The sequence below is a fragment of the Acomys minous genome, assembly GCF_964271855.1.
Source record: "Acomys minous genome assembly, chromosome: 7".
Classification (NCBI taxonomy): domain Eukaryota; kingdom Metazoa; phylum Chordata; class Mammalia; order Rodentia; family Muridae; genus Acomys; species Acomys minous.
Genome location: NC_140488.1, coordinates 102,722,694 through 102,748,710, shown reverse-complemented (window position 1 = coordinate 102,748,710; position 26,017 = coordinate 102,722,694). Strand labels below are relative to the sequence as shown.

Genomic DNA, 26,017 nt, shown 5'->3' with positions numbered 1-26,017 from the left:
GTGACTCTAGTCAAATCACTGCCTCTTTCTGCGCTTTTTTCCTCTATATTAGACGTTCCTAAGGAGAGGAGATAATTATTGCCCATTGCAGCCTTGCTGTAGTAGCAGAGGGAGGGAACTGGGAATCTATCACCAGGAGAAATGGATAAAATGTGATATATGCTTTAGATGGACTACTAGAATGAGTTTGATCTATGTATAGCAACATGGCTGGATCTCTCAAAAACAGAATGTTGAGTGAAAAAAAGAAACAGAACAAGATTTATAGTACAATACTGTTTATGTAAATTAAAACACATCAATACCATATATTTTCCACAGATACACATAAGTAAATAAACACATGAACGGTGGTTTGGAAGGACACACATTAAGTACAGAAGAGTGGTGCTTATGCAGGGTAGGGAAGGATTGGGAATGGGTGATGAAGGGGACAAAACAAAATAATAAAAGGACCTTGCATGGACCAATGATGATACAGTGTGCCAAGAACTGAGGAATACGGTCAGCTCAATTCTGTGCACCTGAAGGAATAAGTAAATAAATAGTAAATTAATTGAGTGCCTAAGGAGTAGGCTACCCAGGTCTCAGGCTTTTTCTTCATGTCATCTTTTCTTCTGAATTTAGTCAAAGCTCAACAAAGTCCCAGCTGTATACAGTTGAACCTTAAGAAGACCTCCCAGTTCAGACTGAGAAGTTCCTCTAAAAGCCATTACACTGTAGGGTGTCATATCTTAACTCTATTGCCTCCATGTTTGACCTGTCCTCCATTCCCAGTTCCTATTTCCATGGTGGTCCAATTTCAGAAATACTTAGTTTGAATTTTGGGGTGGGGACTGAATCTTCAAACATTGGGAAGAGATGAGCTTCTAAAGTACCCTCTCCTCACCTGGTGCTCAGAAGCTGGGCCAAGGGAAGACAACCTTATGAGATGGGAGTTGGCCCTCTTGACACATACACACATACAAACGAAATTTCAGGTTCCATCTCCTAAGCACTCTATTTCCTGCTGCAGGCACATACTAAGTTTTGTCTCCTCTCCTGTGTGTGTGTGTGTGTGTGTGTGTGTGTGTGTGTGTGTGCGCGCGCGTACTCTACTTCCTCACATATGGGTATTTAGTTACGTAAATGTACCAGGCAAGTTTTCCTCAGGGGTTCCTACCCACACAAAGTCACACACACACAGAGACACACACACAGACACATACACACAATATCATTCAATCATGCCTCGCCACATGTGATCACACACAGATAGGACACACAGACGTAGACATGCGCATGTGCACGCACACAAATGCAGAGAGAGAGAGAGAGAGAGAGAGAGAGAGAGAGAGAGAGAGAAAGAAAAAAAAAACCCATCCAATATAACATTGTTCATTTCACTTTTTCCATTTACAAAATCCAATGATGATGAATCCAGGCAGTTAGAAAAAGGAAATGGAGGAAAACCCTCCTGAGTCTACCGAATTTGCCCTCCCACCTTGGTCTTTGCACCCTAGCCCTCAGAAAGGCATTCCTTCCCATCATTGTCACTGAGGGACTAGCCCCACCCCAAACACACATTCCCAGCCAGCTCCTCTGGCTGGCTTTTCCAGGGCCATTCCACAACCAGGGTCATCGATATCTCTTCTGCCTCGACTACCCCCTTCATTGCTTTTGGGCCAAGGCTTCCTCAGTTCAGGGGCTATCTTGGGGTGGAGTTTAGGATGAGGGTTTATAAGGAAGGAAAGGGGATGGAGAGATCACTGCCCCAAACCTAGGCAAAGAGTTGCAATTTGGCTCACCAGTCTACAGAACTGGACTTGAAGTAAGCCCAGAGTGGTCTCTGTCCATGGAAAAGAGGCTTGGGACCTCCACCTGTGAAATTTGGGTGTAGTCTGCCCCACTTTGGGCATAGGTAAAGATGAGGGAGAAAGAAACTTCTGGTAAGGATGCTTGGAAGGGCCAAAAAGAGGTCAAGCAGGAATGAACTCAATTCCATAGTGCCTTGAAGTTTGTATCACTATTGGTTACCAAGGCCCCCAAAGAAATTTCATTTTCAGAGGAGTAGTGTGAACCTAAGAGACAACTGTAGGGTTGAATTTAGCTCTGACTCCAGGGTCTGGACTCCAGCTACTTGGGGGAGTTCAACTATCTCCCTATACTTCCATGGATGACTTCCCCTGCCAGCATATACCTATGGTATCCCTAGTGGGGACTGAAGCAGATGTATAGTCCTAGGAAGAAAGGTTAGGGGAGCCAAGATGAAGCTTAAGTGAATGTAGCCAAGTTTGGTGTACCCTGGTTGAGGAGCACATCTCCCATTCTGTTCTTTATCTAGCCTGGGCACACCACAGAAGCCCTTCTTTGTATGCTCTTGGCTTCTCAAACAGAGCCTCAAGAAGCACCTGCGAAATTTGAGCACGCTTGGGAGGGACTGGAGACCACCAGGCTAGGGTTCAAGGTTTGCCAAAAACAACATTGCACACAACATAGCAATTTAAACATCCTCGCTCCCCAGGAATGCAGCACTCCATTTAGGCCCTCTTGCCTGAAGCCTTAAGTCAATATTTCTAAACATCCAGGTCTTGCTAAAGGATTTGGAAGGGGAGGGTAAATGGGAGCCCAGGGGGCAATAAGATCTCTGGAAATCTATTTTACAGGAGAAAGTTCCCATTTCTTGACAATGTCAAGGGTGGTGGGGGGGAGCACATTTAAGCAAGAAAGCCTGTTTCCTCAGCTGTTATGAAAACCCCTGCATTTTCACTTTGCTTTCTTTTACTGAATCATTATTTCAGGAAGATAGGAGAAGGGAGAGGGAAAGGAAGGTAGGGAGGGCATGGGAATAGGAGATTGTAGAAGTGGAGAAGGAGGCTGTGGGGTAAGCCCCACAGAACTAGAAATGCCTCTTTTTCCAGTTCCTCACCCAGTTTCCAACCCTAGGGAGGTGTTGGCAAAGTGCCTCAGTTATGGATGGTTTGAGAGCCTGGACTGGAGCTCAAAAAAGAAGGCTTCTGTATGGATCCCACCCTTCCCTTGCTGTTGGCCCCAGTATGGTGATCATGACTTTCCCCCTGCCTATCACCTACTGGCTTGCTTCACATGACACAGTAGGGTTCTCTGGGAGCTGGGGCACCTCCTGTGCCCCAGCAAGGGGCATGAGTCCTCAGGCACTTCTTGAGGTCCTTGTTAAGCAGGAAGCAGACGATTGGGTTGACGGCAGCCTGGGCGAAGCTCATCCAAACAGCAGTGGCCAGGTAGCGGTGGGGCACAGCGCAGGCTTTCACAAACACTCGCCAGTAGCAGGCCACGATGTATGGTGACCAGAGGAGCAGGAAGAGCAGTGTGATCGCGTAGAACATTCGGCCCAGCTGCTTTTCACCCTTGACCTCGTCCATGCCCAGTAGCCGCCGGCTAGCTGCGTGCCCATTCTGCCGGATACCCAGCAGAGTTGGTGGCATGGGCCCACGGCCAAAGCCAGCGATCCAGTTGGCAGCAGCCTGGCCGGTAGCCCCAGGGCCATGGAATGTCCAGTTTTGGCTGATGGCTGGCACCATCTGCACTGGCTTCATCTTGCGGTGACGATACTCGAAGAGTAACAGCTTGCCATAGACAGCATGTGTGGCTGCCATGAGCACAGCCAACATAAGCATAAAGCCCAGTGTGTCATTTGCTTTGAAGTAGCGATGCTCAAAGATGCACTGGTCCTCCTCTCGGATAAACTTGTAGGTGCCCACATCAAAGACAGGTGGGAAAGCCATGGCCACAGATAAGGTCCAGGCCATGCAGATGACAGCTGCGCATGTCCAGAGTGTCATGCGCTTGGCATAGAAGCGGTGGTGGGCGATGGCCATGTAGCGGGTGACGCTGATGCAGAACAGCATGAAGGCCGCATGGAAGCAAAAGAGCACAGCCATAAAGGCCACAATCTTACAGCTGAGTGCACTGAAGGTCCATGAGGAGCCATGGCGCACAGAAGCCAGTACAAAGGGGAAGCAGATGGCAGAGCGTATGCCATCAGCTAGGCACAGGTCCAGCAGAAAGTAGTAAGGAGCCTTGTGCAGGGCACGCTCCTTGAGCACCAGCAGGGACAAGATGGCATTGCCTGCCAGGCTTACACACATGATCAGTCCCAGCAGCACCAGCTTCACATAAGCCGATGCTGATGGCAGGGACAGTGCGCCGCTCACCTCCTCGGACTCTCCGGTGGTATTGGCCATACTGAGGGGCAAGGGCTACCCCCAACCCTAGGGGGTCAGCCAGTCCAGTATTTGATGGGCCCTGAGGGACTCCATCAGTTGTCTTGCTGAGCTAAACCTGCAAATGGGGACAATGGAGGGAGATACAGATAGAGAGACAGATGAGGGTGGGAGACAGAAAAAAAATGCAGAGACATAGTGGTAAATAATGAGATTGAAAAACGGCAAAAAGGATGTTAATGGATAGAAAACAACACCGAAATGGAAGGGATGGAACAGTATGAACAGGGAGTGAGAGACAGATGAGAAAGAAACAGAGAGGGCAGGTTAGTGTGTCTATGAACCCTTCCCACATTCCCCAGCTCCTGCTGCTCCTGTCTTTCTTGCCGGGAATAAGTGTTTTGTCTGCTAATGTCCTTAGATTTCTCTTTCTTCCTCCACTGGTGAGTCTGTAGGGTTGTAGATGTTGCTGGAACTCTTACTCCCTTTTACAAATCCTAAGGCTGTTTTCAAGTATTTCTTTTTGTTTTTTACTGCTACCTACAATTCAGCATGCATGCATGCGCGTGCACACACACACCTGCACACACACACACACACACACACACACCACTTCAACTAAAAGTTTTACACATTACTAATCCTAATTGTAATTTACTCATTCATTTCTATTTTATTTCATATTTTTTGTTAAACTATTGGCAGCCACTCATTAGATTTCCTTCTGTCCATTTCTCTCTCCCATTTCCTCTCTCACTCCCTTACTACTTTTCTTTTTTGCTGTACAGGGGATTGAATTTAGGGCCTCAGGCCTGGCAGGCAAGAGCTCTACCAAGAAGCCATATCTCTAAACTGTCTTTGAAATTTACTTTTAAAGCTTTTAATTTTGTAACAGGGTCTTGTGAAGTTGACCAGGCTGGCTATGAACATTTTCCGTAACTCAGGTAGGCCATGAACTTGGGGTCATTGTGCCTCAGACTCATGTGCTAGGATTACAGCTCTATATCTTTATTCATAGCCTGGAATGTACATAGCATGCTCTGTGAGCAGTGAGAAGACTAATGTTGTTAGTGGTGCATTTCAGAGACTCAGTATAGGCACACAGAAGTCCAAATGTTGTAAGGTTATGGATTATGATGAGGCCTCTGGCTTTTATTTTGTGTGAATGTGGTATTATGTATGAATATAAAAATGTAGGTGTGCTTGTTGTATTGGTTCACTGAAAATATTTCTTTAGTTTAGGTCATGTATTGTTTTAGGCACTGAGGATACAGTTGTGAGCCATACAGATAAAAGATTCCTACTCTATACCCTTGGGAGGCAGAGGCGGGGGTGGGGGAGATCCCTGAGTTCGAGGCCAGCCTGGTCTCCAGAGTAAGTTCCAGGACATCCAGGGCTATACAGATAAACCCTGTCTCAAAACAAAAACAAACAAACAAACAAACAAACAAACAACCCCAAAAAACCCAAACCCAAAACCCAAACTACCACCACCACCACCAAAAGATTCATACTGTTGTATAATTGACATTTTGGGTAATAAAAAGAGACATAGGTGAAATTAGGATATTAATTGATGACGCTATTCTAAAATAAAATTGTAAAGTAGGGGAGGAAGATTTAAAGTGCTAGAGGTGAAGAAGGTATTGCAGTCTTCGATGAGGTGGATAAGGAAGGCGGCACAAAGGAGGAGTCATTTAAGCCAACAGGTGAGGATGTAAGTCCTGTGGCTGTTGGGGAGAAGAAAACTCTAGGCAGAAAGAACAGTCAGTAAATAGGCCCCAAGATGGCAAACTGGCAAAGAGCAGGGAAGCCAGTGCAGGTGAAATACTGGACAAGGGGCAAGTGTTAGGAGGTCAGAGCAAGTTGGCAAGGGGGTATCATAGAGGCTATAGTGAGGACTTTGATTCAGAATTACTTGGGAGGTTTTGAACAGAGATAGGATGTGATTCCGGTTCAGGGTTGACTAAAATTCTAATCTAAAGGTAGACATAAAGGTGAGCACCGAGGCTCCATTAGTAACCCAGGCAAGAGGTGCTAGCATCTCCATGCCCCTTTTCCTTCTCATCAGAATCTCTCTTTTCTTTGAGCTGTATCATTTACTTTTCAAATTTAGAGTATTACTTGCCTCATCCTATTAGAACAGAAGCTCCACAAGGGCAGGGTAGGTCCCATCCCCTCTCAAAGATCAGTAACATGCACAAAGTAGGTTCCTGGTGAAAAGATGACAAGTTAGTTGGCTGAAGAACTCAACTGAATGGTGAATGCAGAGGGCTCCATGGAAGTGGTCACCCTGGATCTGGTAAAGGAATAGCCTGGGGAGCAGGAGAGTGCCTGTTGTGTGCAGGCAGGCGATGTGTGGACATGATGAGGCGGCAGCATTTCCTAGAGGGAATGGAGCTGGGCCAAGCCACAGGAAACTGACGCAGGAGCGGCTAAGGATTATAGTTGAGGCTGGGATGGACTTGGGGACAGGCTAGGGAGATGAGTCTTGAGGTGGATGCCTTCTTGCCAGCTCCCTCCCAGTAAAGTTGTCCCCATTTGCATTATTTTCTAGCTCCATACAGTTTGGCCTGTCACCTAGAAGTAGTAATTTTTTTTTTGACAGCACCAATAAATCTCATAGCCAATGGCCTACTTAAAAGAGAGGAGAGAAATGCATGCAGTCAGGTCTCTTTCAGTCCCTCAAGGTCTGATGTTTCTCACTCCTCCCAGACCTGCAGACAGCCCTCCACTGTGTATGTGCAAAGGCACACACACAATATGCCTTAGCCTTAAGGGGTGGCACACACACACAATATGCTTTAGCCTTAAGGGGCAGCAAGGGGTAAAGATTAGGTATAGAGGCAGAGTTATTGTAAGGGATAGTCACATACACAGGGAGTGACAAAGAAAGAGAGACACTTGTGTCACAGGCAGATGATGACAAAGGAAAAGGAAAGTCAGAAAAACAGAAAAAGAACAGGGGAAGACATAGAAATGGAGAAAGAGAAGGGAGGAAGAGTGACTTAAAAGAGACACATAGATAACAGCAAACAACAGCGAACGAGCAAGAGAGGAGACAGAAAGAAAGGGTAGGTAAGGAAAACCGCAGGAAAAGCAAGCAAGCAAGCAAGCAACAAAAACCATCTAGAACAACAGCTTCTTAAACCATGGGTTGTAACTTCCTACGGGGTTGCAGAACTGAATGTGGAGGTTTCTAGAATTTTACAAAATTTGTAGATGCATAGTGACCAAAGTATGATTTAAAAGCAAAAGGTTTGATGAATCCCACATGTTCCTGGCAGTAGTTACTTGTGTTGCGTATGTTGCTGAAGCCGTGGTTCTGAGCATACAGTCTGCACACTATGCACTGCACATGGCACCATACAACCCAATGACAACAAATGCTACCTGAAACACCTCAGCTAAGACTTGACACTACTGTATACTATGAATTGCAGTGTTTCTGATGAATATATACCTTTTCGTTTACTAAATGTAATGGTTTAAGTACAGAAAATAAAGCCTTTAAACACTTTCCTATTGCCATTTCAGGTGGATCTCTGTGAGTTTGAGGTTAGCCTGGTCTATGTAGAAAGTTCCAGGGCTGCCAGAGATTACAGAGAAACCCTGTCTCAAACTACCACCCTCCAAATTAAAAATAAAAAATTTGAATTGTTGATTTGAGTGTCATAAAAAACCCATTAGATGAATTTTGGGTTGGGAATAGGACAGAATTTCCAACAATTTTTGAAATGTCCTAACTATATTTCCACCATTTTGTAGACAGTTATGAAATCAAGACACAAGTCAACTCTTAAAACCATTGAAGATGCCTTATATGTTTCATATCAAATAATCAGAAAAGATTTAATTATTATGTAAAAAAGCACTTCCATCTCAGCATGCAAATGTACTTTTGTCTTTAAGAAATAGAAAAATTAGCCGGGCGAGGTGGCGCACGCCTTTAATCCCAGCACTCAGGAGGCAGAGGCAGGCGGATCGCTGTGAGTTCGAGGCCAGCCTGGTCTACAAAGCGAGTCCAGGACAGCCAAGGCTACACAGGGAAACCCTGTCTCAAAAAACAACCAAAAAATATATGTATGCTGATAATGGTTGCAGATAAACTCGTTAATAGTAAATGTTTTATTTATATACCTATCCCATATAATTATATCTGCATAAAAGAAGCTGCGTAGTTGTGGTGCACGCCTGTAATCCCAGCACTTGGGAGACAGAGGCAGGTGGATCTCTGTGAGTTCGAGGCCAGCCTGGTCTATAGAGTGAGTCTAGAAGAGCCAGGACTGTCACATGGAGAAACACTGTCTCAAAAAACCTAAAAAGAAAAAATTCTTAGGTGAAAGAGATCATAGGCAGAAAAAAAAATTAAGGAACCCTGATGTAGAAGGCTAGAGAGAGATGAGAGGGCAATGAGAAACAGGCGGACACAGAGACAGAGCACGTACAATATGTACAGAGGGGAACACACCAGCCCGAGAGGTAAATAATGTGGAGCTCAAGGTCTCAGCAAAAGCAAACATTAAAGTAAAAAACCAACTCCCCCGCAAAAAAAAAAAAAAATCCAGCAAGCAAACAAAGCCCTGGTGTTGCTTGGAAAGCTTGAAGATGTCGGGTGCTCTTAAGCACAGTCTGGCAACGCTGGCTGAGGCCCAGTTGAAGCAAAGGAAAAGAGTGCATGCTCAGAACGTACTTGTCTGTGTCAGGACAGCCTTGTGCACAGACCTGTACATTCACAGGCTTCTCCAAACACAGCAACAAAACACACACACACACACACACACACACACACACACAATGCAACAGAAAGATGGACGTAGTTTTTGTACACACACACACACACACACACACACACACACACACACACACACACAATGCAACAGAAAGATGGACGTAGTTTTTGTACCCAGGTAGGTTAGTACAGGGCTTTGTCCTTTACAAAGGCATTACTGCCCCCTAGGGGACATTTTGGAAATCTACAGGAACGGTGTGTGTGTGTGGGGGGGCAGTGGGCTGGAAGTGAGGTGGGGGTGTGTAGGCTGCCTCATGTTAAGAATGCAAGATGTCCTAATGTTTAGGGGTGCAAAGAGAGTATGGGGTAGACTGACATTTCTAATACATGTCCTGCAACTCCTAGGATTTTGAGGTAATTAGCTGAGTCTAGAATTTCTTTTATTAAGATAAATAAATTTTTTTCATTCTACTTTTAGCGTACCTGGAATTATCCAGGAATGTGTCTGCCATGTGAATCACAAGGAGACTGTATTTTCCTTTTCAATGCACGTCATTAGTTTGTACAATCTCAATATGAAGCTTCTGCCTATCATTTTCTTGTACTTTGTGAACCTGACTTTTCTTCTAAACTAAGCACTTATGAATCTTCAATTATTTTCTTGAATGCCCCGAAGACTGCCACACCCAAACATTTATATATCTAAATAAAATTATTATAAATTATTTCTTACTTGTATTATAGCTAATACAATATGCATATTGTATAGGTACAGTATGGACTTCTTTTAAAAGGACATGTACAGAAATATATTGTCTGTAAACTCCATTTCCAGATAGCAAAGGACAAATTTTATGTAACAAGTTTGTTACATAAAGGCACATTTAAGCAAGGGCCAAGAATTGGTCATCAATGTATACACACTGACACACTGTCTCACAAACACATAGGTAATGGCTCACAACTGCTTCCCCTTAGAGTTCTTCTAATATACACACCACACACACTCACATGCATGCCACACACATTCAAACACAAAGCAAACCCACTGTCATTTTACACATACACTCCTATATACCCACTGAACTGATATATCTGATTGCTTAAATACTCCCACATATTCAAAATATCACCACAGCATATCTACGTCACCACATATACAAACACTGTTACAAAACTAACATTCAGATTAAATATCACTCACACCATCAAATTCACAAACACTTGAAATGTGCTTACTCAGGTATGTATACACACACATAGAACCCCCTGAAGTACTTACAGATACATTTGCAGGCATGTTTATTAATATCCTCTACCACAAAATAACCAATGTACCTCCTCTCACATAGATTAAGTACACTTAACAATACAGATATGCACATCGTGGCTCATATATGCACCTCTCAATGTATAAATTCTCGCTGATTTATGGAAGTGTAATAGCTCTAACATGCCCATACTCTCACACACTTCAGCAAGTGCAATCAAACACAGAGACAAAAACTCACTTGCTTATGCAGACACTGAAATATAGACACTTGCACATGCACAAATGTGTATAAACATACCAATTTGCTCTCATACATATAACTGATATATACATATATTGTATATATTCAACAACAGGTATAATATAAATCTGCTCATGTGCTGAAACCAGCTAACCTGGCAGGTACTTATTTGCCCCACCAGGAAACTGGAGCAAGAACAGGTACAGGAGGCTATGGCAAGAAGTCTGCTGTGTTTCAATAGCTTCTTATTAAAACCATCCCAGACAGTTTGATTACTACCTTCCACTTATTTATCATAAGTGAGGCTTTTGGTTTGGTCTATATCTACATGTATGATATTTGTTTTTCTTTTTAATTTACTCTTGTAATACTTTTCTTCACCTACAAAACTAGAAAAATTGGGGGCTGGGGTGTGGCTCAGTGGTAGTGCACTTGTGTAGCATACAGAGGAGGGCGAGGGGAGAAGGAGGAAGGGAAGAGGAGGGAGGAGCGTTGCATGGTTATTGGTGTGGACTACAGTTTGCTTATCTCTTATCCAAAAGTGCATAGGACACTGGACTCTTTCAGATTCTCGAGTATTTGTGTAGATACATTGCATCATCTTGCGGAACAAGACCCACATCTAAAACATGCAGTTCATTTTTGTTTTGTTGTTATGTTATACACAACATATGTTATACACAACATAAAGGTAAATTTATGCACTATTTTACTGTGTCTAAATTTTGTCTGTGACCTGTCACAAGATAGTGGGTGGGAAACTTACCACTTGTGGCATCATGTTAGCATTAAAATTTTTTTCAGCTTGTGGAGCATTTCAGATATCAGGTTTGTGTATTGTATTCGGCGTTCCTATAGAGAATATACTCATTTAGTTAGTTTCCTTGACTGTTAGTTCTTTATAAAAAGAACTAACTCTTTATCATAGTGATTTCAAATATAAACAGGCAAGAGGGAACACTACAGTGAAACTGGGTGGACTCAGTGTCAAGCTACACCAATTAGGAACTCAGCCATCAGTTGTTTTCTGCCCACACCTCTACTCCTCCCAACCATCAGTCTTGTACACCACAATTATTATACTATTCCACCCATAAACATTTCACTCTCTGTTTTTAAAAGATGAGGGTTCCTCTTAAAACATAACAAAAACATTTATTATTATTTCTTAGTCTGTTTATTGATTTACTCACTATTGGCATCTGCTATATAAAATCAGCCAAATCTGATTCTTGGTGGTATGTCAGGACTATGGCCTTATAGTTTTAGGTAAAAACATTTGTTGATAAATTAATGAAGCCATACAATAGCTGTGCTGGTTAACTGGACACAGCTAGGGTCATTTGGGAAGAGGGAACCTCAACTGAGAAATTGTTTTCATAGATTGGTCTGTAGGCAAGTCTGTGGGGACATTTTTTTGATACATGGCTGATGTGGGTGGTGTCATCCCTTGGCCGGTGATTCTGGGTTGTATAAGAGAGCGGGCGCTGAACGAGCTATGAGGAGCAAGCCAGTAAGCAGTATTCCTCTGTGTTTCTGTTTCAGTTTCTGTCTGCAGGTTCCTGCCTTGAGTTCCTGCTCTGATATCCCTTCATGATGGACTGTAAGCTGTAAGGTGAAATAAACCCTTTCCTCCTCAAGTTGCTTTTAGCCATGGTCCTTATTACAGCAATAAAAGCAGAACCAAGATAATAGTTTAATTGAATTGATTCATCAAAGGTCAGCCTCGGAGTTTATGATTCTGTCTCAGTGTTCCTTTCTAAAAATTCACAAAGATCTGCTGACCCCTTCAATAAAAATACATAAGGGCTGGGCATGGAGCTTAGTGGTAGGTAGAACGCTGTCGTACCATGTATGAGGCCTGGGAGTCAGTGAGGGAGATAGGAAAGGAGGGGAGGAGGAGGAAAGAGGGGGGGGGGAGAAAGGGAGAGAGGTTTGGATTAAAAAAAAAATAAAGTCTAGGTAGCCGTGGATGAACTCATAATCACCATGCTCACTTCATAGGCCCAGGTGACCTTAAATTCCTAATAACCCTCCTGCCTCAGCATCTCAAGTACTGGGATTATAGGTATGGACCACTACGTCATCTAAGAATCAGATTTTTAAAAAAGCCATTGAGGCTGGAGAGATGGCTCATACTGTTAGCATTAAATGGGCTCTGTGAGTTAAAAAAGAAAAAAAGCACAGAGCTGGGGAGATGGCACAGAGATTATGAACACTTGTTGCTCTTGGAGAGGACCTGAGTTCAGTTTTTAGCACCCACATTATAGTTCACAACTATCTTAACTTCAGTTCCAGGAGATCTGACATTCTATTACCTGTGGGCACCAAATATGCACATAATGCACACACACACACACACACACACACACACACACACACACACACACACCACAAGCAACATAGACACATACAATAAAAAATCTAAAATAAAAAATTTAAAGCACTTGGAAGTACAAATTAAGGAACCAAGATATTTTATGAGGTAATCAAACTATTCATTTTTTGGACTATTCTTACTCAGAGTTCAGTCAGCTAGTGATAGGATTGCAAGGTTAACAGGAAAAGCTACACAAAATCTTACATGCTAGCATTCTGCAGGGAAATTGTCCATAATGTAGTTGGGATGGATGAGGTAAAGGGAATAGACAAAGGGACAGTTTCAATTAGTGCTAATAAGAATACAATGGTGACAGGTCAGAGGTGCCACTAACCTAAAAAACTGTTGAACTGAAAGGAGTTTCATTATATATTGATTTATAGATGTTGTCCATGTATGTTTAGTGTATAGTACTAATCAGACACTAGGAAGAGAAATGCAATTAGTAAAAAATAAGCTAATGTTAATATATTCATGGGGATATTTTTGAAGTATTATGGAAACTGCATAGGTCTAGGGATTGATGCTACTGCCTTCTTGTTTGTTTGTTTTGTTTAGAGACACGGTTCCATTATGTAGCCTTGCCTGGCTTGGAGCTCTATATGTAGACCAGATTAGATGCTACTGTTGTGATGATAAACTGGTTTTGGTAATACCAGTTTCACTTGTAAAACTCTATCAGTCTAATTTCTACAATACATGATGAACTAGCTAACTACCTAAGTGATGAATTTAAACTGTTGATGATGAATGATGAATAAATAGAATTCTTTCCATGTATCTTTTAGTTTTGTGGGAAGAATTGAAATCATACACATTTCATAAACATTTCTGTTTTAAATCTAAGTATGTGGGAATTTTGTAAAACAAAACAAAACAAAAAACATTCTGGGCGTGGTAAGATGGTTTAGAAGGCAAATGAACTTTCTATTAAGCCCAAAGACCTGAGTTTGGTTCCTGGGACTCACATGGTTGAGAGAATGTATTCCTGCAAGTTGTCCTGTGATTTCCCTATGTGCTTAGTGGCATGTGAACCACCCATGCCCCTGCCAAATAAATAAATAAGTAAATAAATAAATGTTAATTTTAAAAAGTATATGGGGCTAGAGAGATGGCTCAGAGGTTAAGTGCACTGGCTGCCCTTTCAAAGGTCCTGAGTTCAATTACCAGAAACCACATGGTGGCTCACAACCACCTATAATGAGATCTGATGCCCTCTTCTGGCCTTCAGGAAGAACACTGTAAACATAAGAAATAAATAATTAAAAAAAAAGTATTATGAGGGGCTGGAGAGATGGCTCAGAGGTTAAGAGCATAAAAACCAATAGCCATCTTTTTTTTCTCCATTTTTCTTTTTTTGTGAATCAGAGTGTTATGTAGCTCAGCTTGGTCTTGAACACTCTCTGTGAATGAGGATAATCTTGAACTTCTGAACCTCCTGTCTCCACTTTCTCAGTGCTGGGCTGTTAGGGATTGAACTTGGGACTTTGTGCATGGTGTGAGCACCCTGCCAGCTCAGCTACGTGCCCAGCATGGCATTGCCAACCCTCAAAATACTACCTATCAAAGCAGGCAGCACTGACATGGCTTATAGATTCAAAGTAAAACTCCAAGGTAGGAAAAGTATGGTTTCTGGAGTGATGTCTACTTGAGGTTACAATCTGAATGATAGAATATGTATAGAGCCAAGTCTGTGTTTACTTAGAAGAAATGTTTCATCATAATTGTGAGATAGTCAAGATGACAATTATTTGTTAGATTCAAAATTCACAAGCCCGTGTTACAAAAATTTTATGTGTGTGTTTGTGGGGGGCTACACATATGGAGGTTAGAGGGCAATCTCACGTGTCAGCCCTTGCTTTCCACTTTGAGACAGGGTCTTTATTGTTTGTTGCTGTCTAAGCCATGCTAGCTGGCCCCAAGACTTCGGTGGAGTTCTCCTGTCTCCACTTCTATCTTGTGTAGGTGCACTGGGATCACACACACACACACACACACACACACACACACACACACACACACACACTGCTGTGTCTAGCTTCAAGTAGGCTCTGGGTATCTGAACTTGGGTCTTCATGCTTGCATGGCAAGTGTTTTTTTTTTTTTTAATTAGGCTTTGCTGACCTGCAGAATCATACAGTTGTGTTTCATACATTCAAATGAATTATGAAGGAAATTAGGGCAAAATGTGCTTGAGCCACCTTCGTGGTTATTTTATACATGGCTTCCAATATTAAGAAGTGTCAGGCTATGATAGAAATTTATATGTGCCCAAACTATATGTTATTATTTGATCCTTTTTTGTTGTCACTGTGTGGAGTTTTCACCAAGAAAGAAAATTGCTGAATTGATTTACCTAATCCAGATAAAAATGAGAGAGAGAGAGAGAGAGACAGACAGAGAGAGAGAGAGAGAGAGAGAGAGAGAGAGAGAGAGAGAGAGGGAAGAATGAAATGATAATATAATAAGCCATAGTTGTCATGATCAAAGGCTCACAAAGAGTGGCCACTGATGCTGACCACTATGGATTCCCATCAGTGAGTTAAAAATGTTAAACTGTGAGCTGAGTATGGTGGCACATGCCTTTAATTGCAGCACTCAGATGGATGAGGCAGGTAGATCTCTATGATTTCGAGGCCAGCCTGGTCTACATAGCTGGCTCTAGGCTGGCCAATGCTAAATAGTTGAGATCCTGTCTCAAAAAAAAAAAATAAAAAAAATAAAAAAAAGCTATACTCTGAGCTGGGCGTGGTGCATGCCTGTAAACACATTTGGGAGGAAGAGACAAGTTTTTGCTTTGTTTTGTTTGTTTTTGAGGCAGGGTCTCACCATGTGGCTCTGGCTATACTGGCACTCACTATGTAAACCAGGCAGAGCTCAAATGCACAGCGATCCACCTGCCTCTACCTCCCAAGCACTGGCATTAAAGGTGTACCCTACCATGCCCTGCTAGGAAGCAGCAAATTTGAAGCCAGCCTGGGCTACATGGTGAGTTCTAGGCCAGCCAGACCCTGTTTCAGAAAAAGAAAGAGAGAAACAAAGAAAGGGAGAGAAGGAGGGAGCAAGAAAAGATGTTATGCTTTGAGACCACTCTAGTGTGTCATGAAAATAATCTACAAAAAGATTTTATTTGAAAGTTGTATACAAATTCAGTTCTTAATAAATCCCCTAAAACTCTTCCGTTTTTCATAATTGTATAATATGAAGAAAATGTAAGGAATTTCTTTTCATCAAGTTCCTGCACCTCTAATAGTCTTTAGTTTACTCTAGTGTGATTTACTTTCTCTGGATGTTGAGTTGTGTGAATGCCCTAAAACACTTACCTCTAGTCACATTGCATGTAAACACTAACACACACAGGTAAATATATGGATATGGGCACATGGACCTTCAAATTTGCACTCATATTCAGAGTTAAATCAGCTGATAAATACTCTCTCTCTCTCTCATACACACACACAGAGAAATGTGATGCAATTTGGTATCCATTTAACAGCAAATCACTCAAGAATATACAACAGACAGAATATACAACATATAGACATAGGCATAAGCGGAGACACGTCCACCATTCAAAAGCATTCAAAGGGCACCTGGAGATGCACATACACATAAGCCTAATTGCATGGACTTTCAGACACAGCCCTGCTTGGGCAGGCATGAGAATTACATTCAAGCCAGGTGTTGTAGTGCATGCCTGTAATCTAAGCACCCAGGAGGCAGAGGCAGGCGGAACGCTGTGCATTCAAGACCAGCCTGGTCTACAAAATGAGTCTAGGACAGCCAAGGCTACACAGAGAAACCTTGTCTTGAAAACAAACAAAACAAAACAAAAAAAGAATTGACATTTAGACAGGGGTCAAGTCTTGCTTATGTCCTACAGAGTTAGACCTTCTCTGACTCACACTGGATCTTACACTAAAACATTGCAGCTACTGCATTTAACTTTTATTTTAAAGAATATTTATTTATGTGTGTTCATATGTACTCCACACACATATGCCGAAGTCAAAAAACAACTTTCAGAGTTCAATCCTTTTTCTACCATGTGGGTACCAGGTATTGAACTCAGGTCATCTGCCTTGATGGCAGGGAGCTTTACCCACTGAGTCATCTCACTGGCCCCAAACCTACTGTTTTATGAAAAGATACTCTCACAAATCTGCCCTGGTACCCACTCATTTACACATAGCATTGACATACTTGCAGGCACATTACTTAGGCTCACAGCTGCACAGAGAGGCAATCAAGCAGATGAAACAATGCAGATGCATGCATTCCCAAACCCACATCACCACCAAGGCTTAGAAACATATAAACACAAATTTTCAGATGCACACACATTGATTCATACATACACATTCCACCCTCATTGAACAACACAGATGTACACATTCTAACACATGCCCACATGTATTAGACACAAACCCATGCTACACAAATGCTTCCACTGCATTGATCACATATAAATGAATATTAGCCTTGTGAAATTTACAGAGAGAATAGAGACTCACGTGCATACATGTACATACTGTCAACTATAAACCTAGTTGCATTGTCAGATAAAAATACACTGGCAGGGCTGGAGAGATGGCTCAGAGGTTAAGAGCATTGATTGCTCTTCCAGAGGTCTTGAGTTCAATTCCCAGGAACCACATGGTGGTTCACAACCGTCTACAAAGTGATCTGTTGCCTGCTTCTAGCCTGCAGACGTACACACAGGCATACCACTGAATAATAAATAAATAAATAAATAAATAAATCTTTTAAAAAAATACACTGGCATGTGTGTACACAGAATCATGTTCACATATATATATACCTGCATTCTCACAGATACATTATCACACATATAGGTGTGAGTGTACATATAGAGAAGTGTATACTAGCAAATATACACAAAGAACTCAATGTCCTTCCACTTACCTTGAGCACATTCTTTCTCACACATCTGTGTTTCTATAGGAACACTGAGATACTTTATAAACTGATTTTCACGCACAAACACATTCTTACATAGAAAGAGGCTAGGCTCATTTTCTTGGACATACACATGGGCACATATAATGAGGCAAATATGCATGTAGAAACCTGCTTGGCAGTTACAGATGAAGGCATACTGTTAGCCTTTAGGACAGGGATAATTGTAGCAGGTATATACAGATGATATAGACAAGTAATATACTATTGTTACCTGTAGTAAGTAATTCCTCACAGGAGGTCTAGGCACGGTTCCAAGCACTCTTAGTGGATTAACTCATCCTATCCTAACATTACAAGATAGGTAGTTTTATTTCTTCCATTTTATAGATGAGAGACTGGGGCTTTATTGAGGTTATGTGATTTACTCAAAACCACACAGCTAATACACAGTAAACCCAAAGGCTGTCTCTAGAGACCCAATTTATTCACATTTAGGAGTATATTTACCTTAAACATAAATTTAATATATATTGTTAATATATTTCAAGCACTTGCATATATGTGTATGTATATATGTATATATATTACACACACACACACACACACACACACACACACACACACACACACACACTTCAAGCATGTGTATACACGAGCCAGTTCATATTTACTAACACACTTAGGTAGAAATGGTCATTCATACTGAGTTATGGACAAGTTCACGTTACAGACATTTTTAGCAGACATATATATGCCCAAGAAAAAATATTCACATGTGGTCACAATCACAAACTTAACTCCTAAATAATCACACTATTGAATGCATAAAACATCAAGACACCGCACCTATAAATTAGCCATATAAATCCATGTTAGCTGTCTTCCAAACTGAAATACACAGAAACACACACTACCCAGATATACCTGCACACATGCTAGATTCACTCATCTCACATAAGCGTAACATTTTCTTTCTCCCACACCACACTTAGATTCTCTTCTCCCCATCCATCCAGAGAACTGTACATATCCTAGTTAGATATACCCACATTTTCACAAGCCCCAAACCCAGATATATACACATTCATTCTCCTCCTCACACACACCACTCAGATACACCCACTTTCACAATATACCCAACACCAATACACCCACACGTTCACACACATCCCATTTACATAATCCATTCTCATATATATGCACCTCAAATATACTTACACTTACAGTCACTCTATCCAATTAAAGTCACACTTACACAATCTCCAACTCAGCATGCCCACACTCTTACATACAGTACTTAGATACACTTAAACTTATCCCCACCCCACCTTGGAGCCCTCATACCTGTCTCATATGTACCGACAATCTATTACAAATGCATACTATCAAAACACACCCAAAGGGACACATGTACCCTCCAAAACCACTGCACTTAGACACACCATCTAGATATAGTCACAGTTTCCAAAGCCAAATATGTGCCCACAGAGACACAGGCAATCGTATATCACCCAGCCTCTAACCTAACACGATCCATAGAACTCACACTCAAACGCAAATTTTGTCCAGATGTACATTCATACTTACTGTTTGTTTCTTTGTCTTGACTCTGTCTGTCTGTCTGTCTGTCTTACACACATAATTTGCCATGTAAGTAATCCATGCTTTGACCTGCTCACTATTCAAACATGTCTACGTTCAAATCCATTCTATTCCAAACACACTCATGCGTGTTCTCTCTCTCTCTCTCTCTCTCTCTCTCTCTCTCTCTTTCTCTCTCTCTCTCTCTCTCTGTCTCTCTGTCTCTCATACACACACACACACACACACACACACACACACACACACACACACACACACCCTGGATGTACCTGGATGTGCCCATACACTTTCTATCGTATACCAGCAGGGTACCTCTACATCCCATAAACATGTATCATCCCAATACACAGACTCTCATGCTCACGAAGTCTACTGATGTAAACGGGATGGTGTGTATGGAGGAAGTGTTTAAGGCACATTTGTGTGGGAAGTACTGTGCAGAGTGTGGGTTAGGTGCGTCCATATGGTGTGGAGGAGATGAAAGCATGGGTGGATTTGGGGAGTGGATTTGTGTAGAGGTCTACACAGATTGTTTGTGTGACAGTTGAAAATATTTGGGTGGATGTGTATGTGTATCTTTGAGTTTAAAAGAATCCTTCCCTCTCTAATATACACAATTATCTCACAGGCACACACTATCCAGAAACACATATGATCTCTTACATCTACATATTCCACATACCTACTACATTTCTAAGTATACTTTTATTTATACATATTTATTAGCATCTAGATTTCTGCCTGGTGGCATAATTTGAGTTCTCTCTGTGAAATGTCCAAATGTACATTCACACTTTCTCAAATTATGTCTCTTTCTCGCTCACTTACACACACACACACACACACACACACACACACACACACACACACACACACTCCAACCAAAGCTCTTACTAACTCTAGCCACTATTATGATGCCATCCATAACTTTGATAGTGGTGAGAAAGGAAGGGAGATTTTTATGTTTCAAAGTTTGATCACCGCCCCCAGTGGTCATTAGTGAGCATGTGGAGAATACAGTGCAGAGTGTGGGTGCATCCATATGGTGTGGAGGAGATGAAAGCATGGGTGGATTTGGGTAGGAAGTTTGTGTAGAGATCAGTCTGCACAAGACCAAGGCCAAATCTCATATCAGACAGACAGATGCACAAATAAATACCTTTATTTATCCACACACAGGCACATTTCCATTGGACTTAGGCGCAAGTACATCCATTTACTCTTTAAAATAGGCTAAATTCACATGATTTACTCATGAATGACATGCATTCACTCACAAACACAAGTGTGGATACAGGTATGTAAAAGTATTTTACATATCTACAGAGATATGTAAAAATATATGTATCATATCTAAAGACATGATAAGGAAACAGGGGCAAAGAAGAGGGAGTTCCCAAACATGTGCATATACCCTCAAACATAACCACAGATGTATATTCACATACATAATACACACACATACATACATAATATCTGTATAGGTGTACTCACACGTATCCATACCCAGATATGTAAATGCCTATAAAATGAGATGCATACATATGCAGATATTCTAACATAGACTTGTATGCACAACTGGCCATGTACACACATAGCATATTCACACACTTATAAATTATATATATATTAATTCATATATATAGTTAAATATGGATACTCACAAAAGCACACTATCACAGTCAGATACACACACACACACACACACACTGTTATGTCCACATACTCATTCTAAAAAGCTACATAAATGAAAGAAGAGTAACTTACATGTACATTGGAATAGAACACAAGGTCATATTTCAACACATGCACATATAGAAGTACACTCATGTATTCTTGCACATGCACGTGTTGACCTGCATAAGAAAATTTGATCCACTTATCACATACATACCTGTGAAGATAGCTTAAGTAAAGCATAGGCACACACACAAATGCACTTTTGAACTGAGTGGCATGCATACAGTTTGATATACATCATTCTATAATGTATGCTTTAGACCAAAGATAAATACACACATGAAAATGCAAAAGAACTGTGCAAACTCGTACTTCACACGTTTGTGTCTTCAGATGGGCATACACACAGGCTTATTCAAAAATACACCCTTAATTGTGTTTGACAACATATGTACAGATATGTTCACTTGAATATATGCACGGTCAAATATTAAAAAATACTAGCATATATATGCAGTCACTCAAGGCATACTCAAATACAGTCATACTCAAAAATTCAAATAAAACACATATTGAGACACATGCACCCAAGTATTATGAAATGTGGTTACTCATGCATACCTTAATCAGATATGCACTTGCACCAAATTAGACATCATACAAATGTACCTATTCACCTATGCACACAGTCTTGTGGGTAAATTTAACACACACCACTGTAAACCCCAGTCATATTTAAAAAATGTAGTCCAATGTGCACACATAAAATATTTTTCACTCATATACTCTTCCCTTATCCCAGTGTGCCTATTCGTACTTACATTTCTTTAAATAGGTATGAACACACAGGCTTGTTTATGTGCACTCAAACATGCACATGCAGACATAGACATAATGAAAAATGTTAAAGAATCTAGGTGGCACTCAGAGGAAGGATAGCAGGCTACCAAGTGGAGACTTGATACCCTATGAGCATACAGGGGGAGGAGGTCCCCCTCAGTCACAGTCATAAGGGAGGGGAATAAGGGGAAAATGGGAGGGAGGGAGGAATGGGAGGATACAAGGGATGGGATAACTATTGAGATGTAATATGCATAAATTGATAAAATATATTTAAAAATAAATAAAAACAGAGATGAATTTCCCCCCAAAAAAGAATCTATACAAACTTTAACAGATAGGCCTATTCACACAAATATATAAGACACATCCATAACACATATAAGCATGTTCATACACACATTCTTTCTTATATTCATGGAATGCATGTTTCTGCTTTTATGTTCATACACATCATTTAGATGAGCCTACACTGAAAGGTATATGTGGGAAAATAAGAATATACATAATCAGATCCAACTAGGCATTCATTTAATTGGACATGTAGACTTAGACGCTTATATACATATAACCAGACATATGTGTTCAATGTCAAATTGATACTATACACACCTACGCCCACGCGCACGCGCGCGCGCGCGCACACACACACACACACACACACACACACACACACACACACACATTCAACAGGCCTAATATAGGCTCAGAGAAATACACTAATACTTGGGTCAGAATCAAACATGACCATTGCTCACCCAGACAGATATGCAAAACCATGCCTTCCAGGACAGACACAAACATCTCCAGACACCCACATAATCACATATGCCATCACATAGCCTGTTTACATACACACACACACAAACTCATAAATACCTACAGTGCAGTGATGAGACACGTACACACAAACTATACATGCAGTCATTTGTTTTCATGTATATGCTTAGTTTCAGGTCCAGATGCCCCTGGGCAACAACAAGCTAGGCCCTCTCCTTTCCACATCAACTGCTTCTTCAGGAAAGTCTATTCGTGTCTAAAGGTCCCATCCCTCCTTGTCCCTCAGAGGAAATCTGTTTTTAGTCTCTCCTCTCTGTTAGTTCCTCTGCTGACTTCCATCTCTTTGGTATTCTCCCACATTTCCATGCCTAGAAACCAGCTAGGAAACCCTACTCTCCCCAATCCAGGGTCTAGAGGGGGCAAACTCCACTACAGGTCTGACTACTGCATGGACCACACCCCAGCTCTACTCAAAGCCCTATAATCTCAAAAAGCTTCAGCCTTGTCTCCAGTCCCTGCCAACCACGGACCATAAGCCAAACTCTTGCTAATTTCCCCTCAACAGAGGGACACATACCAGGGCCAGGAATTCTGCAGGCTGTAAGCCAGGCCTCTGCTGGCTCACAGTCTGGTGTGTGTGTGTGTGTGTGTGTGTGTGTGTGTGTGTGTGTGTGTACAAACAGGAACAATTGCAGAGAAGGGACCCTGAGTATTAGTATGGGTGGCTACTCACAATTATCATTCTTTTAAAATGAGAAAGAAGAGCATAAAGCTGCTCTACTTCCTTCCACTTGCCGCCCTCCATCTTCCCATCTGCTGGCTTCCCTAGATCTCTGCTGAGACCCTGGAGAAAAGGTGCTAATCCTTCCCCCCTAATCAGTAGCAATACTAATCATGAACACCCAGCAGTAATATTGACCCTGACACTGCTCAGCGCCACCCTAGAAATGCACTTAATTATTTGCATGCACCAATTTATTAATCCCTGCACACATCCATGAAGAAAGGGTTACCAGTCTCTTTGACAAATGGGAAAACCAAGGTTCAACAAGTGACGTGACATGCCTCCACTAAAGTTGCGAGCTAGGAGTTAGGAGCCGTGTCCCTAGTAGAATCCATGTCCTCCATATACCAGGTTTTCCTGCACCTTCAGATACAGGGACCTCTGGCTACTGTGTCATAGATCTGGAGGTCCCAAACACAATATGGGTATCTGAAACAGAAACAGAGAGCCATGTGATAGAAGCCGGGGCCCACAGTGTGGGGACCACTATATTGTTCCTGTCCCCTGTATATTGTCAAGCTCTCTCAGAGCCCAGGGCCTGAATGTGCTCCCTACCCCCACCTTACCTTCCTCTATTCCTATAGCAGCTTCCTCCCACTAGCTGGGACACATCTTCCAGGGTGAGTGAGCAAAAGTATGTTTCCTGTAGGTAGAGACTGGGAAAAGAATAAAGGAAGGAATGAGGGGCGGTCTGCACTAGGAGCCGCCTCCTCACCTTATCTACCCATCTGCTTGCTGCCCGGGGTCCTCTGTCTCTTATCTCTTTTGCACACACACTGACACACACACACTGTACACACACACTGTACACACACACACACACACACACACACACACACGCATGCACGCAGAGAAGACAGAGAGACAGAGGCAGAGAGACAGACAGAGACAGAGAGAGAGAAAGAGCATAATTCTGCAAACAAGCCAAGGAACCTGGAGAAGGGTGAAGGAAGGAGGAGAGGAAGCTGCAGGCATTGTGAGAACAAGGCTCAATGTGCTCCCAGGTACCCCGTCCACAGCTAGCACACAAGGAATGGTCTTGTGTCTAAACGTGACCACAATCGTAGAAAACAGACCCTGTGAGGGGTTGAGGGTGGGGAAACAGGTGGTGGTTCCCTTTCTTATGGGACATTCGGGATTAAGGGAGCTGCGGGGTGCGGTGGGGAGGAGAAGTCTTGGGGTTTGTGTTTGCTCATCATAGTCAGGGATGAAGTAGAGAGACTAACACAGAGACGGGAAGCATGACAGTGATAGAGACTGAAATATGTGGGGAGACAGAAGAGAAGTCCCAGCTCCCCCTCCTCCCCCCGGCTCCTTCATGGAAGGATGCTGACTACTTACCTGGGTTCTCTTAGCAGAACTGTCTTGGAATTCAGGAAGGGGGCTCACTCTGTCTCATCCAGGATCGACCACAGCCCAGGCCACATTGTGGGACCCTCAGTGATCTGGCAGCCAGTGACACTCCTGCTTCTGTTGCCGTGGATACAGCCTGGTTGGTCTAAATCGCTGGCAGCAAGGGAAGCAGGTGCCAGAGGGGTGCACTTGGTAGAGCTGAAGATGTTGGGGAACACCAGGTGGGCAGCACACAGCTTTGGGGTGCCCAAGTAGTGGGCAGGTGGGGGTCCTGGTAGGTGCTTCTCCCACTACACACTCCCACCCCCATCTTCATGCCACCGCCAGTCTGGGAGGGGGCCACCGCTGGCTCCTCTACTGGTCTGCCTGCCTAACTGCCGCTTCCCCCACCCCCACCCCCCACCCAGTCTGCCTGCTGGCCGCAGCCTTTTGTCCTCAGAAGACACGGTCCCAGCGGGGCCTCTGCCAAGCTTCCAGCAGATGCTCAGGGGCCTGGACTCCTCCCCGGGAGCACACGAGCCATGGCCTGGGAGGGCCCCAGGTTAGGGGCACACTCTCATCCAGGCTAACTCCACTCTCCGGGCCTGGCGAGGATGGAGAAGAGGTGCAGGTCCACAGCCAGAGGCAGCAGCAGAGGTGGTGTTGGGGAGGGGATGGACGCCAGAAAGAGGGGGAGGGGTGGAGGGAGAGAGAGGCTGGCCTGATAGCCGTGTCCCAGGTTTTAGATCCGGGTTGAGAAGGGTGGCTCAGAGCATCCAAGGGGGGTCCTGATGCGAGACGAAGGTACGGTAAATCTGCTGGAAGGAGCTTCAGGGCCCAGGAATCACCCGGCTTCACACAAATCCAGGTTCCATGATGCGGGGAACACCTAACTTGGATAGGGTCTCAGTGAGGAGTCCTGGCCCCTTAGCTGGACCCTGTGTAGCCTGTTAGTCCTCCCCTCTCCTCCATTTGCACAGTCCCTGCCCGAGGGGCGGGTGGAGGAGGGAGGGAAGCAGGGAGAGCAAGGGAGGGAAGAAGGGAGGCTGAGCAGCCGGGAGACTCCCAGCCACCAGCAAGGTCCTCCCTGGGGCGGGGCGGCCGGGGTTGGGGGAGGGGGCTGGCGAGACCGGGAGAACTTGGCTGGCTGGCTGACTGAATGGGGATGCTTGGTGTGGTGGCTGTTCTTGCCAGGACAATAGGTGGCTGACAAAAATCAGGCTCAGGCCTTTCTGACTTGAGAGAGGCCTGTGTTGTGGAGGTGAGGAG

The 26,017-nt window shown here is 43.0% G+C and overlaps 2 protein-coding genes across 7 annotated transcripts in view; one reads left to right on the top strand and one right to left on the bottom strand.

The window, feature by feature from the left end:
• Positions 1 to 26,017, top strand: part of CLDN34 (claudin 34) — a 163,742-nt gene that overhangs the window by 771 nt on the left and 136,954 nt on the right. Inside the window, exon 3 of the mRNA XM_084790601.1 lies at positions 11,973 to 12,042. The gene's annotated coding sequence lies outside the window, so the exon portion shown is untranslated. The remainder of the gene's footprint in view (positions 1 to 11,972; positions 12,043 to 26,017) is intronic.
• GPR173 (G protein-coupled receptor 173) lies at positions 180 to 24,895 on the bottom strand. Of its 6 annotated transcripts, XM_084790590.1 has the most exons (5): positions 24,758 to 24,895; positions 23,983 to 24,072; positions 23,698 to 23,845; positions 6,310 to 6,394; positions 180 to 4,299 (listed from the first exon to the last, which is right to left on the bottom strand). In XM_084790590.1, exon 5 carries the CDS (start codon positions 4,200 to 4,202, stop codon positions 3,081 to 3,083), a length of 1,122 nt encoding a protein of 373 aa, XP_084646716.1. In that variant the 5' UTR covers positions 4,203 to 4,299; positions 6,310 to 6,394; positions 23,698 to 23,845; positions 23,983 to 24,072; positions 24,758 to 24,895; the 3' UTR covers positions 180 to 3,080. The 6 variants fall into 6 exon arrangements, with proteins under 6 accessions (XP_084646716.1, XP_084646717.1, XP_084646718.1 ...); XM_084790591.1 differs by lacking the exon at positions 6,310 to 6,394; XM_084790592.1 differs by lacking the exons at positions 23,698 to 23,845; positions 23,983 to 24,072 and having other exon boundaries at positions 24,758 to 24,893.

What these genes read in the sequence shown, in the direction of transcription:
- GPR173 (XM_084790590.1), bottom strand. Translation starts at nt 4,202, where the DNA reads ATGGCCAATACCACCGGAGAGTCCGAGGAGGTGAGCGGCGCACTGTCC.